We start from the raw sequence: 15,363 nt of genomic DNA, 5'->3' as shown, positions 1-15,363 counted from the left end.
CCCGCCGCTTCCCTCCCTTTCCCCGCTCGCAGACATGCCTCCTTCCTTGCCGGGGCCCTGGAAGGAGCTGCCCGCCTGAAGCCCGGAGCCGCCGCGCCGCACACAGCCCCTCCGTCGCCCGCCGGTTCTTGGGCTGCGCTGCGCTGCCGACTCAACTTGGGGCTCTTCCGCTCCTAGCCGCCGCCACCCGCGGTCCCTGCCTGCTCCCGGCCCCGGGCAGTGCCGCCGTGCGCCTCCTCTTCGCCCTGCCCTATCGGCTGGATCGTCTCTGAGCGAAGAGGAGCCCTTCTCCTCCGAGAGGATCGTCCCTAGCGTAGCTTTGCATTCCCGGTCACTTTTTGAGGTTTTTCCGGGAGCTCTGGCAGCTTCCCGGATTCCTGCGGGACCAGTCGCCGAGTGTGTGTTGGGGGCCGTGTGGCGGGCGAGCCGAGAAAGCCTCCAGGCTTAGCGGAGCCTCGCTCGGAAGCAAGAACTTATTCAACAAGTTTACCCCCCCTGCCTTTCTCTTTTCGATGTGCGTTTTCGGACATGCGGAGGTTACTGGAACCGTGTTGGTGGATTTTGTTCCTGAAAATCACCAGTTCTGTGCTCCATTATGTGGTGTGCTTCCCGGGTAAGTGCGGGCCGCCGATGGGACGCGGCTCCAGCCCGCGCGCGGGGTATGCGGAGTTGTCGCCGGGGCGCGGAGCTTGGGCGCCAGTCTAGGGACCGCGGAGAGGGTGAAGGGGGGCCGGGCTACGGAGGAGGAAAGAGAGCTCTGCTTCATTGGCTCCGGCAATGTTCTAGGAGGCTGATGGTCTGAGAGGGCAGAAGCAGTGGCGGGCTGGAAAGGAGGATCGGGGACTCAGATGTGCTCTGACTGTGGCTTGGGAAGCTTGAAGCATCTGGAGTCGGGGAGGGCGGAAGGGGGGAGGCGACTTGCTTTGCTGATACAGAGCTGATCCGGAGGGCTAGAGTTGCAGGATGTCTGGGGAGATTGGCTGTGGGAAGGATGCTCTGTTGGTTTGAGTAATCTGGGGGTGCTCCCGTTGCTTCTGCGGGGATAGAAGGAGCTCATAACCGTGGCTCACTTTGCATCCCTCCGACCCTTTGTAGGGGGGAAGGAGATGTTTGGGGATGGAAGGCGGAGGCTGGCTGCAGAGCAGTTAGGATGTGGGGAGCAGCCGGCGTGGCGTTCTAGTCGCCGGGGCCGCCTCGTTTGAAACAGCCTTGCTCCGGGCTGAGGTGCAGGCTACGCCTCAGTGCAAACGGGAGGCAGCCCCCAGGACGCGAGGGGCCTGGGAGACTCGGGAGGGCAGGGAGCAGGGAGTTTTTGGCTAGATCCCTGACTCACTGGGCTCGAGGCCCCTTTCTGTATCACTCTTCTGGGCTGGGCTGCCTGGGTCCAAGTGCAGAGCGCGGGTCGACAGCTGGGTAGCTTCTGGCGTCCGGGCAGATTTTTTTTTTTCTGTCTGGCGCGCCCTCCCTCCCTTCATCTTTGCCCTTTTGCAGGCTGAGTGTGCATGCCAGACCCAGACCCAGACCCGCTCATTTTCTAGCCAGGTTAAGGCTGGAACAATATTGGCCACTCGACAATCCTAAATCATTGCACGTAGCGGTGTGCAGCTCGGCCACCCTCCACTTCCAGCCTTCAGCCCACACCCTCCCCACTTCGTGAGGGCATAGGCCAGCCGCCTTCCTCTTCTCTTGCAGAGTCGGAGGGTTGCAGCTCAAGCCTCGCTTAAGCTGTCCAGCTCCTTCTCAGTGGGTGAAGGCCACGTCCTCTCTCCTGGCTCAGGGAAAGAGGTGGGAGAGGGCGCGATTTGCTTTTCTTTCCTCGATCTCCTAAGGACAGGACACCCGGTTTTTCTGCTTTCTCATCTGCCTGTTCTGGAATATTGGAGGCGGCGGTTATTCTAATCAAGAAAAAAAGAAACGTGCCACACTGTTTCCGTTTTCCTTGGTTAATAGCTTGTGTTCTGGCAACCAGAGCGCAGAGTTTTGGTGCAGCGGGTACCCCCAACCCTGTCGTGTACCCAGGAGCCAAGCTCGAGGACCCTCACTGTTCCCGGGGATCCTCTCTAAGGGGACTGGCAGCGAGTGATTCCCTCTTTGAAGGTTTGAGGGTGGTTGTGAGCGACAGAGGGCAAAACACTGCGGTTTTTCGGCTCCTTTTCCTCGGTGCATCCTCCTGTCTCTGGTGCTGTCAACAGAGCTCGGCGAGGGTGCGCGTGCCTACTCACTAGGAGGCCTGGGGTTTACCCACTAGGGTCCTGTCTCTATGGAAGTAGACGCTGAGGAGCACATCCTCTGAGAATCTGCACCCTTCTCCCTTAGAGACCATTGGGTAGCATTTGTTTTTAATCATTGCCTTTGACTAGACCTCTCCCCTCTCCCAACCTCCCTTGTCAGGGACTTGCCAAGCTGACTGCGCTCGGGTGTACCCGAGGTTGAGCCTAGTAAGGGTCACTTTTTCATAAAGGGGGTGGGAAGCAGCCTTGCAAAATAGACATTTCCAATTCCACTTCTGACTGACCTCCCTGGGCTGTAGCCAGTGTTTCTACAATGATTTTCTTCCCTCTGGTATCTGAGGCTTGCAGCCTAGTATGGGACCGATAGGGTTGCCGCCTTGTTTCAGTTTTCCTCATTTTCCGTCCCTGTTCAGGCTTCGAAGTAACTAGCAGGTACCCTCCACCGGGAGCGGAGGGGTATTTGTTAGAGGCACAGGGAAGACAGCTTTTGGAATCAGGCAAAGTTAAAATGTCACAGCCCTGGGAGATGCTATGCTGCCTTCAGGTTTCCCGAGGGTGGTGAGGTGCCGCTGGACCCCAGGGGGCGCCCCAGAGCCACTCGTCTAGCTTATGCCTCCATTAGAACGGCTCAACCACCTGCACACCGAGGGGTCGGGGCGCAGGCGTCCAGGTGCCCAGGCTGAGGGTCTGCGACATCTGGCGCTAGGCGGTGCCCACGGCTCAATGCTGCCGCCCGTGGTCGGCTGGAAAACCCTTGAGGACCGTTGTCGCTTTGGGATCCAGCGCTTTTTACTGCCATAGCTTAAGAAACACATTTTAGCTAACCATTTCAGCTTTTGGTTTTCAATTAGATTCCTCCTTGTGAGTTCTTAACCAAAATCTCGTACTGGTTATTTTTTTGTTTGTTTTCAGAATCCCACCGACTTCTCAGCTGCCTGTGAGCCCTCGCCCGCAGCTCCTGTTCAGAATTCAGTTACTGTGGTTTAGGGAGGCCTTTGGAAGCAGCTAGGGATTGGGTGCTTTCCAGCGGTCGGTCGGAAGCAGGGTTATAGCTCGGAACAGCGCTGGGAGTGTGGGATCCCTGCCACAGCTGGTACTACCAATGATATCTTCGAAGTGCTGAGGGGAAGTATTATCAAACATGACAGCGGACACTGTACTTTTCTAAATCTAAACCATTAGTATGGGGAAAACATGGGGCAACTTAGTGGATTCTTAGACATTTTCTCCCCAAGTCTCAACAATTGTCAGTGTTTTTAATCCAGACTCTCAACCTCCAAGACAGTATGTGAGGGGAGGGGGGCTCTAACCTGAGCTAGACTGAGAACTTGAACCCTTGATCCTCCCTCTTGCTTTCGAGTGTGCGGGGGTGGGTGGGGGGATGGGGGTTACAGGCCCTGTATCTACATATAATTTTAAATAAAATTTGAGTGTAGTTGATTTAAACATTTGATCTTTATCCCTGGACATTGGGAACTGAACCTCCTTTGACATCAGGTAAAGTGTATTACTTGACTGGGTTAGCTTTTGTCCCCCAAACAATCTATTTTTGCATTGTTTAGCCATTCACACAGAGTCATAAATGATTCTTTTTCTTTCGGCCCTCAGAGTAATTCTCTTTGATTTTTGAGGTTCTGTGTCACGATGACATTACATCGAACAGGTTGCAGTTGGAATACTTGAGAAGCAGGAGCCTGTCTGCTTTTGGCCTGGACATGTCCGGATTAGATGAGCCACCGATGCCCAGTGTCAGCAACAGGCTTCTCCACTTACTATGTGTGTGAGACTTGGGTGTCTCAGTGGCCAGCTTCGGACTCCTTAGGCAGAGGCAGGAATGGAGTTCAGAAGCCCTTAGTCTTCCTCTCATAAGCTGGGTGAGATCTGAAAGGCTTCTCATTCCACCCCAGTCGATTCTTGTGAGAGAGAAGACTTCTTTATCTTTTGACATGATTATAGAATCAACTCTTCCGTATCCCCTCCTAGACTTTGCTTATATGGTGAGAGGATTGCTGATGGCAGAACACAAACACAAACGGGCATACGGACTAACGAGCATAGGTAGATACAAGAAGCACTACCTGAGACTTCCAACATAGAGGGGGTATCTTGGAAAGAAGAGCTTTGAGTAGCACTGTGGATAATGAAGCAGAGACGACGTTTCTTACATGAAGCTGTCCAGGGAGTGTTGATGATTTAATGCTGTAAGAAAAAGCAAACCCCAAACAGAAAACCACAAAAAACAAAACAAAAAAAAAAAAACAAAAAAAAAAAACAAAAAAAAACAAAATAAAAACAAACAAACAAACAAACAAAAAAAAAAAAACCCAAACCACCCTTCAGATTTAGCATTTCTGTTGCTCCTGAGTTCACATTAAATTCACTTGCATGCACGAATTTGTTGAAAGGAGTGTTGGTGCTCTACGGAGACCTGGACTGCCTTTCAACCTGTTCTCATTTTCCTGTGGCCATCTCTTTAGCTACAGAAGGAGTGTGGCACCCCCTGAACCTTGTCTGTGCAGAAAAGGTAACGGAACCAAGCAGGTGGGCTGGCTTGTAGCACGTGCCTTCTGTGGTAAAAAGAAGGCATGCTTTCGTTCTTGGCAGCTTTTATTCTGTGTTCTTCCGTCTAGTGTTTAAACGGTAGCCTGTGGTCAGTGTCGTGCAAGGTGCAGGTGACAGGTGTGTGACAACACTTTCATCTTGGGCCATATCTCCTGTGTTTATCACTTAAGGCTTTATACGAAGACTTCAGGGTATCGAAGTTCCATCGATAGTGGTGATACTCTCCAGGCAGCCTGTGATCTACCCTGCTTTCCAGGGTGACCACTCTTGGGTGCTGAGTGGTTATCACTGGCTCTAGAATTCTGTCTCTGTCGGTACAGGGAATGAAAGACGTGTATTTCTAGTAATAAAGTAAAGCCAAGGAAGAAGTTCTCTGTGCTCATTTTCCCCCCTGCACTTGATCTAGGTCAAGGTAGTAGCATGTGCAGTAGAGGGAGTGAAACTTGGTCTCAGGAGAGCCAGTTCTCCACAGGCCTGGAATTTTGGCTTTGGTCACTGCGCTTGGCTCAGCACTAAGTGGGATCATTTTCTCCCAATGTTGGCTTCTCTAGGTCTGCAGGAAGTACTGGCGGGGTTAAAGATCACAGTCCTCCAGCGCTCAAGAGGCAGAGGCAGGAGGATCTCTGCGAGTTGGAGGCCTATCTGATCTATAAGTTGAGTTCCAGGTAGCCTGGGCTCTGTTACACAGGAAAACCCTGTCTCAAAAGACAGAACAAAACAAAGCAAAAGCAAGTGAAACAAATAAAACAAAATGAAACAAAACAAAACAGGACAGATTTGTTTGTTCCTAGTTTCAGACATGAGAGCAACCATGTTGCGGGCTGAGAACTTCATGTGAAGTCATGCCAGTTCTCTGTGCCCTCAGAATCAAGTGTCCCTTTGTGAAAGAGTACCTGATATCAATTTCACTTGAAATTATTTTTGATATTACATTTATGTGGTATTGGACATAAAATGGGTGTCATTGTGGCTTTGGGTTTTGAGTCTGATTCCTAGCATTGAAAAAAGAAATCTCAAAAAGATAAGCACGTTTCAAACTCCTGTATTTATTTCCCCCCATTTTTTCTCAATTCTTTGGTTCCAAACTCTCAGAACTAGATAAACATTAATGTCTTTAAAAGGTAAGTATCTTGTAGCAAGAATAGATGGATTACGTTTTGCAAAAAAGACCTAGGTGGGTTGGGAATGTAGTTGGGTTATTAGAGAACTGGCCTGGCATTTGTGAAGCTGAGGTTGGACCCCAGCATGCATAAACTAGGCCTGGTGGCACTTGGGAGGTGGAGGTGACTATGTGTGTCAAGAAGTTGAAGTGTGTCTGTCATCCACAGTTAAACAGCAAGGTTGAAGCTACCTTACAATAAATGGATCCTGGTGTGTGCGTGTGCATGTTTGTGTGTGTGTAACAGATTCATGGTTCATTCAGACCATGGAAATGACCTTTGTTTGTGTGTGGGGGTAGGTTTCATTGTATCAACTCAGGCTTAGAACTTGTAGAATGTAGACCAGGTTGGCCACAGACTCATAAAGATCCACCTGCCTCTGCCTCTGTACCACAATGTCCAGCTGTGAAAAGGATTCTTATCCTTTTCAGTGGTGGCTGTGAGTTACAGCTTTAAGTATTGCTAGAGGGTTGACCAGCCCTTTAGGGACACCTAGCCTTGGAGGGGCCATTTTACTTAGAATCATTTATAGCAAAACGTTTGCTGTTTTGACAGAAAAAAAAATCATTTCGATGTAAGATGTCTTCAGGCCTGTGTAAGCTTGAGGGCTTTATGACGATTGTGCTTCATAGTACTAATATTAAAAAAAAATTCGGAAAAATCTTCTTGAAATGATGATGAGGGACGCCGGCTGATCACATCCTGCAGGCGCCTGCCTTCTCTTTCCAAACTGGGCTGTGACTGCTGTCCTTGGGGTCAGGTGTAGGAGGCAACTCACCTTGCTGGAGACCTTTCCTTCTTGTCAGTCATTCAGTGAGAGCTACGGAACGGTTTAACAGCACAGAAGGGAGCCCGGAACTTGTTAGTGATTTATTAGTGTTAGCATTATTTATTCCCTAAACTAGATTGCCATTGAGAGTTGTACAGGCGTATAGGGAAGTTGGTAGAAATTTGTCGTCTAGAGCCAACATCCCTCTGCCAGTGCAGCCTGTGACACCATAAACAGGTTATTTTCCTCTTCTCTGCCTTATTCCCCTCTCTCCATTTATGCAAAGGAAGAGTGTCAGTATCTCATCTCCTAAAGTCTTTGTGAAGTGTGTCTGGGGGGTGGGGGGCGGGATGTGCTTAAGGATGTAGCACTGTGGATAGTAAATAATAACTCCGTAAATCAACCATTTTTTTTCCTTTTATGCATGTGAAAGAGTTTGGATAGGAGTGTTTGGAAAGAGGAAACTGGACCAGAAAAGGAGGACTATTTAATAACATGACTGTGGAGGAGGAAAAGGCAGGGCAGGCTAAAGGCCATGCATTCTACCTGCTGAAGTCTGAGATGATCTCTGTCCTGTACTTTGCTTTCTAAACTTCCTGCAGGCCTGAGATCTCAATCTTCCTGATCCTTGGCGACAAGGAGTGGTTTACATGCACCCTGAGGGGGTCAGTGTGGGCATGCAGAGGACAGACGCTTTTGTTAGGTGTTGGCTCAATTATTCTCTACCTTGTAATCTGAAACAGGGTCTCTTGGTGAACCTGGGGGCTCACCTGATTGACCAGACTGGCTGACTGGCAAGCCCCAGTGATGCCCCTGATTTGGCTTCACCAGGATTGGAATTACAGACTTGTGCCACTGAGGCAAGCTTTTCATGTTGATGCTGGAGATCCAAACTCAGGTCTTCATGGTCATGTGTCAGACAGACATCACCATTTGCTCCACCACTCCATGAGCTCTTAGCATGTGTTTCTTGCTCTGTGACTGTCTTTTTGGGTTTTAATGGGATGGATTAAGGGGGTGCCAGCAGTGATATCGGGGTATTTGCTCTCCTTTTGCACCCAGGTCGTACTTTAACAGACTTGGACCTTCAGTCTGTGCAGGAGACGCATTGCCAGCCACAGCTCCTGCCCTTCCAGTTCCCAAGGCTGAAGTCAGCATAGCGCAGTGGTTTTCTGGCCAAACAACAAAATGTGATTTTAAACTACTCAGTCGAGCTATTTTGGGGGAGTAGCAAAGTGACACAGTTGGCTGCTGAAATCTAACAACTGAAAAAGGAGAAACTAAAGCACAGTTCATGGAATATGTAACACTTCCTCAGAGAAAATAGGACAAGTGCTCTTATTTTTGGGCCTATGATACTATGTTTCTGACGAGCTAAGAGGCAGGTTGCTGGATCAGGCAGTGGGTATATACTTTTGAGGAATTCCTATCAGTTACTGTGTGAATCTAAAGAGCTGTCTGGCTTCTCACGCTGACTGCCTCATAAAGTCTTCTGCTCCTTTAAATCAGATATGTACATTTATCTAGATGACTTTGGATGAAGGGCGCAGCCATTAGCATTTTACTAGGCGTAGGAGCAGAGTCCAGATGAGTGAGGAAATAGCTTTTAAGATCTTTCCTAACTTAAAAACATAAATATTTAGTTAGTTAGTTTGTGTGCTTCCGTGAATGGCCCCTGCCCATGTGTGTGTGCAGGGGTAAGTAGAGGTCAGAGGTCATACTTTGGTGCTACTTCTTAGGCCTTGTCTACCTTGTTTTTCGAGATAAGGTCTCTCTCTCTTTAGCCTGCAGCTTGCCTTCCAGACTAGGCCAGGGAGACTCAGGGATCTGCCTGACTCCACCTCCCAAACACTGAGTTCACAAGCTTGTAAAACCAGGAACATCTTGTGTAGTTGAATTCTGGGAATCAGACTCATGTCTTCTGGTGTGGAAGGCAAGCACTTGACCAGCTGATCCATGCTCCCAGTCCCTCTAGACAGTCATTTTAAGCTTTTTAAGCATAGTTGGGAGAGTGGCCTAGAGAGGGCTCAGGAGCTAAGAGTGTACTGCACGGGAACCCACTTGGCTTCCTGCCTTCTCCATGGTTGTGAGTAGTAGACATAAGGGCTTCAGTTATTTGGCTAGGGAGTGCATAGTGTGTGAATTTCCTGGTGGTAATGTAAATTATGTAAATAGTGTAAAATCACTTGGTTTGTGTCTTAGAATTTTATTGTTTGTACATCGACCATGGCAACTTTTATTTAAAAAAAAAATTTAATTGGGGGTTGGCTTACACTTCAGAGGTTTAGACCATCGTCGTGGTGGGAAGCATGGTATTGTGCAAGCAGACATGGTGCTGGAGAAGGAGCTGAGAGTTCTGTGTCTTATTCTGTAGGCAGGAGAGGTGAACTCTTTTAGACGCAAGGGGGGGCATCTTATTCAAACCACTATAATTTGTAATTTGAGATCGTTTTGTTGTTGAGATTGGATCTTGCTTAGGAGCCTAAACCAGCCCAAGCTTGTGATCCTCCTGCCTCTGGAGTGAATGCTGGCACTGTAGATATTCGCCAGCACACCCAGCTTTCTTTGTAACTTGGGAACCAGCTGGGGCTTTGACTATTGTGTCTTTCGTTATCCTGTGTATTGCAAGGCGTGGGCCGGGGGTTCTGAATCACCCAGCGCTGGAGGAACAGGGCTGAGGGAGTTAGTTGGACTTGGCAGAAGATAATGTGGGTTCTCGATTTTTTTTTCTTCTTCTTGAGTGTAAAACAAGCTTTAAGGATCCTACTTACCAGCTGTGGGATCCTACTCAAGACCTTTATTTTATTCCTTTTTTCCTTTCCTTTGTGGGCGGTGGGAAGGAGCTCATGTAGCCCAAGTTAGCCTTGAACTCCTGATCTTCTCCTAGGCGTGTGAGTGGTGTTGGGGCTTGAATCCATGGTTCTCTTTAAGTGGGAATTCTATCAGCTACACCATATCCCCAGCCCAGACTTTGATGTCTTTGAGTTTATTTTTATCATCTTTAGCTCAACCATTTCTAAGATTCTTTTGCAGTTTTAAGGTTCACTGGCTTCTTGGGAGGGTTGTGACCCTTGTGTCCTATGCATCCTGCACTCTGTGGGTAAACTTGTCCTGGGTTTGCTTTCTTGCTATAGGATATTTCTAGGTGGGGTGGTCTTTGGGGCAGGGGACTGGCTTGGTAGTACAGGCCTACAATCCTAGTGAGGTGAGACCAAGCCTGGAGCACGGGAACCTTTGTGAGAATCTTGCTCTGAAGATGAAGAGGGCTGGAGGTGTTCTGTTCTTATCTAGCATCCTCGAAGTCCTAGGTTCAATCCTTATACTGAAAAGAAATAAGTATTCTCCCTGGGGTTGGGGAGATGGCTCAATGGTTAAAACCCACACTTCTTCTGCCAAGAGTTAGAGTTTGGTTCCCAGCACGCACCGTAGGTAATAAGTCTAGCTCGAGGGGATCCAAGGCTTCAAGTCTTCATTAGCACCTGAATATAAGTGTGCATTGACCCCTTATACATAATTACAGACAGTAAAAAACAGTCTTTTAAAAAAGGAATCCTCTCTCTCTGGTCTCTTCTTGCTTCCTCGTTCTCTCCTAGGGAGCGGTATGGTGTGTGGGTCCTGGATCTTGTCCACACCCCTTCCCAACCACGGGTACTGGGGACTGAACTTCGGGCTTGTGTATGATAGGCAAGCGCTCTATCACTGATTTATGACCTTTTGCTTTTCCTTTTTTTTTTTTTTAGAAACATAATTACAGGGCTGGAGAGTTGGCTCAGTGATGACGAGCGCTTAATGCTCTTGCAAAGAACCCGGATTCCGTTTCACGGACCCACACTGTACACACTGTAGCTCACAGCTACCTGTAACTAGAGTTCTAATGAATCCAACTCCTTCTCTGACCTAGGAGGGCTCCTTCTGTATGTGATGTACACACATACACTCAGGCACACCCAAAACCAGATATCACTCACACACACACACACACACACACACACACACACACACACTCACACAGACACACACACTCACACACACACACACTCACACAGACACACACACTCACACACTCACACACACTCTCACACACACTCTCTCTCACACACACACACACACACACACACACACAGCGAGCGAGAGAGAGAGAGAGAGAGAGAGAGAGAGAGAGAGAGAGAGAGCGAGCGCAATCATACCAAAAAACAAAACCCCAGATAACACACCTGTGGGACAGGATGGTGTTACAGTGGTGAACAAGAGGGCCATTATCCCCAGTCCTGCCTGCAGGCATGTGAGTTACTCACTTGACAGTGAGGTGGGCGGGGCAAAGCTGTTCCAGGGCGTGACCTCATGATATTGTTCAGAAAAGGAGCCTGATCCGTACTGGAGGGGAGCCTTGTCTAGCTGATCTCCATCCTTGAGGGTTGGCGGAAATGGGTGAGGCTGGAGGCTTGAGTGAGTCCCATGGCTTTTCTGCTGTGACTGAATCAGCCGCTGCTGGTGGAGCAACAGCACGTGAAAGGGAAACTAGTCCCATTGAACTTCAGTGCAAAAGGGCGGACAGGGACTTGGAATCCTGACTGCTACTTAATCCTATAGGAAGTTACATTTCTTACTCCTTCTTCGATTGTTTCATCACTATTACTATCGAGTTGGTACTAATCGATTAAACAGGATTGTAAGAGCTGAGTACTTCTCTCCTTGGCTGTTTATTGATTTTGCTAAATTGAAAAATATTTCAGGTAGGTCTTTACATATTCCAAACTTGCCTTGACCTCATGACATAGCCAAGGATGATCTTGAACTAATGATCCTCCTATCTCTACCTCTAAGAGCTGGGATTAGACGAGTATCTTACCGTGCCCCATTTATGTGGGTTGGGGGAATCTAATCCATGGCCTGAGCATGCTGGGTAAGCATTCTCCCAACCAAGCTACACCCCTGCTCCAAATTTTCTTTGGAGATAAAGCCTTATCATATAGCTAAGGTTAGCCTGCCCCAACTTCTTTGCCTCAGGGCCTCTAGATTTTTGACTAAGCATTCAATCTTATTGATCCTGAAATACAGTTCAAAAGATGTAAGTTTGCTCATATCAACACAGTTTTTGGAGGCTTTTAAGTTTTATGGCTGTTTTGCCTGCATGCATGTCTGTTTAGCACATTCATGCAGTGCCTGAGGAGGCCAGAAGAGGGCAGGTCAGAGGACTGACCGCTCTTCTGGAGGACCTGGGTTTGATTCCTAGCCCTCACAGGGTGGCTAACAATGAGTATAACTTCAGTCCTAGGGACTCTGATGTCATCTTCTGGCCTCTGAGGGCACCAGGCGTGCATGTATAGACTTACATGCAGCCAAGACACCCTTACACACAAACTAGTAAGTTAACGCAAAAATCCACAAAATAAAAGCTAAAAATAATTTTCAGAAATGATAGTTTACATTTATTCAGTCAGCACATGTCTTCTGGGATCCCACAGCTTGCTTGGCAGTTTTGTGAGCACCTTGGAGACAGCGATGCATCAGCTTCAATTCCTGCCCATGCAGCAGCTTCCCACGAAAGGGTTACTCATTAGAACCGAGGAGATAAAAGCAACCAGGAGTCCCTATTCTTGCTTGGCAACACCCAGAGGCTGCCCCCTAGGGATGGGGCACACACCTGGCCCACAATGATTATTTACAAGACTAGGCTGGTCTCTCGAGATGTTTGCTGCTTTGGTGTGGGTGAACGCTCACCGAGGGACGGTTTTTATTTCAAGCTGTGTAGGGTTTTGCATTGCTTGGACTGCTTGTGTGCACTTGCACACACGTGTGTTTTTGAACGTGCATTCTCTGCTGCTGATGTGGCTTCATTCCTGTCAGTCTGCCACGTGAAGCCTAGCTCAGCTGTCACAGTTGTCCTCGTCCCCCTTTTTGGCTTCAAATATGTCCTGCTCTCCGAATATCTCACGGTAGTGTGGTGACTTCTATTGGAGACTTTAGTAACTGTGGGCTTAATCAGCTAAAACCAGGGATTGGAGAAAATCTCATTTGGTTTCCAATCTAACACCTTTGCCGCTTTCCTCTACCTACCTAACTGTGGGATGATTTGGATGGGGCGGTTCACGAAGGCCATGGTCGGTGTGGTAAGGTCTGATAGATAAGCATGAGAGATACAATGTTAGCCTGCTGCTTGGCACTTCATTTTTTCATACTTACCTCTGCCCTCTCCAGTACTTGGTAAATGGATTTATAGTGATAACAATCAGACCTTGCTTTGCGTTCACGTAGGTGTGTGTGTACGTGCATGCATGTGAGTGTGTATCCACGTGTGCCTGCTGCGTGTGTATGCATGTATGTATGTATGTATGTATGTATGTATGTATGTATGTATGCCTACGTGGAGGCCAGCGGAAGCCATGGGATGTCCTGCTCTACCACTGCCTGCTTCATTCCCATGAGACAGAGACGCTCGTGGAATCTGGAGAGACACTACCAGCCAGCGAGCTTCAGTTATTCCTACTCTTTCCCAAACAGCATGCTCCCAGCTCTTTTTTTCCCTCTTCACATGGGTGCTGGTATGGAACTCAGTCCTCTCACTTGCACATCACGTGCCCTCTTCAGCCTGGAATCAAGACCAAGATTTGGAAGCCTGAACTTCGTAGTGAGGTTGCGGGCAGCTTTTGATTGACAGAGGGAAGGTGGGAGGGACTTGCTGAGATGCTCCTGAGGGCCCCATCTCTCTTCCCCTCTGCTGTGTCGTCAGTGTAGAGTGGCAGCTATTATAGTTGAGGGCTCAAAGGGTGAAGAAGAGGGAGTAGATTCTGACAGGGCCCCAGGGCATTCAACGCTCTCCAATAGCTTTGTGTGCCCAGAAACCTCACATTTGTTTATCTTCTGAGAAGTTGGCATTACCCAAGTTTACATTTCCTAACAGAATTCTGAGGGCAAATGTCACGGTGGTTGGCATCCATCTTTAATAGGGAATGCTAGCTGGTTGGAATGACGGACACTGTAAGTCCAGAGAATAGGATTACAAGTTCTAGGCCAGCCTGCGGTATAGAGTGAGAACTTGGAGAGAAAGAGATAGGAAGGGAGGGGGAAGGGAAGGAAGGCGGGGAGAGAGGGGGGAGAGAGAGAGAGATGGAGAGAGATTGTACCTTCTTTTGTTCTTTTGCTGGCCCCCAGGATGTCTAAGCCAGATACATGTTTGGAGCAGCAGGGTCATGTGATAGTAGGTGTACTGCTACCAATCCCTCCCATTATTATTATTATTATTATTATTATTTTTTTTTTTTTTTGTGAAATAAATTCTCTCCAACTAGTGGTCAGTGTGTCAAGAATGCCCTTGGTTTTAGGATTAGTCAGAACTTGGCCCTGCCATTTCCCTTTGGTTGTTTTAGGAGAAGGGATGCGTGGTCAGTAGCAGACTGAGCCTCAGCTGACGGAATGCAGACATGGAGTTCATCTGTTATCTGGAAGTGGCTTTGGGCAGGCTGTCCAGGAGAAGGGCTTGTCACAGCTGACCTTTCCCTCAGTGACAGGTGCTAGCTGGCCACCGTGTTTAGTACCTTGCCTGTGGCTTGCATTGACCAGTGCGTCATGGTGACAGCAAGTGTGTGTGTGGGCAGAGACCGAGGTTTCTAGAACACGCCAGATGCCAGCCCCATTTTATTTCACATCACTTCCCTGTGTTTTCTTTTCTAAAGCTATTTTCTTTTACTTGCATGTGGATAAAGGCCATTAGTGGAGAGTTATAAGCATCAGTCCCTCATTTTCTCAATTGGCCAATTTGTAAGAAGCCACTGAAATTAGTCACCATAATAAGAGGTGGGTAGGTTGGCCTTAGAGGTTTTTCTGCACATATTTTCTTTAGGTTGTGATTTACAGAAGCTCAACTTTTCCGATAGTGAAGTTTCTTACTGGATAGGAAGTAGCTGCTTGAAATCTTTGCTTTTGTTCTTGATATAAAAATGGAGGAAAAATTGATTCCTAGAAAGACCTAGCTGATGAACCGGTGCTCTTGCCACATGAACGAAGGAGGCTGTGGAGAGAGTTCTTAAATGCTTGCTGGCCTTTGAGCAGGGTGCTAAGGGGCCGAGAGGGCAGTGGCAAATACTTGTGTTCAGCGTCACCCCTCACTGTCTTTGCCCAGTGGCTTGCCTTTATTGGTTTTTTCTTACCTTTCGAATGGAAACAATGGGTTTCAACCTTCTAGATTCCTCAGAAGAGTCAAGTGAAACATGGCTGCCAATGGCCAGTAAAGAGCTGTGTGTTTGAATATTGTGAAAAGCCCTGCCTGTTAGAGCTGTTTCTCTGGACTTACTGTATCAACGAGCTCTTCTTCACTCTCACCAAATACCTATCACGAAGAGCTTCTGGGAGAAATTACTTATTTCTGCTCACAGTTTCAGAGCAGCCCAGCCCTATAGACCAGATGGTGTGGCAGAACAGAATGGCTCAAACCATGATAGCCAGGAAGCAAAGCACTAAAGGCACACAGCAGGAGCTTACAGGAAGAGGCCTGGACAACTCTCACACACTGTAGACTACCCGGGTGTTTCCACTGGTGCCACCTCCCAGTGATGTCATCATATTGTGAATCCATCAATGGATTGATCTATGGATTAGGACAGATTCCTCACAGTCATGCCCAGAGCTCTACTTCCTAATCTCC

The 15,363-nt window shown here is 48.2% G+C and overlaps 1 protein-coding gene across 4 annotated transcripts in view; it reads left to right on the top strand.

The window, feature by feature from the left end:
* Window positions 1–416: 416 nt before the first annotated feature.
* Ptprg (protein tyrosine phosphatase, receptor type, G) overlaps window positions 417–15,363 on the top strand; it is a 683,913-nt gene continuing 668,966 nt past the window's right edge. For 2 of the 4 annotated variants that reach the window (XM_063273946.1, XM_063273945.1), the window contains exon 1: window positions 499–613. In XM_063273946.1, coding sequence (XP_063130016.1) covers window positions 513–613 — 101 coding nt within the window. In that variant the 5' untranslated portion in view covers window positions 499–512. Of the gene's footprint in view, window positions 614–15,363 lie in introns of all 4 variants that reach the window. The other 2 variants (NM_134356.2, XM_063273947.1) reach the window with 2 other exon arrangements.

Source organism: Rattus norvegicus, chromosome 15 (genome assembly GCF_036323735.1).
Source record: "Rattus norvegicus strain BN/NHsdMcwi chromosome 15, GRCr8, whole genome shotgun sequence".
Classification (NCBI taxonomy): domain Eukaryota; kingdom Metazoa; phylum Chordata; class Mammalia; order Rodentia; family Muridae; genus Rattus; species Rattus norvegicus.
The sequence above is the reverse complement of the archived record's forward strand: the minus strand, read 5'-3'. Positions and strand labels throughout refer to the sequence as shown.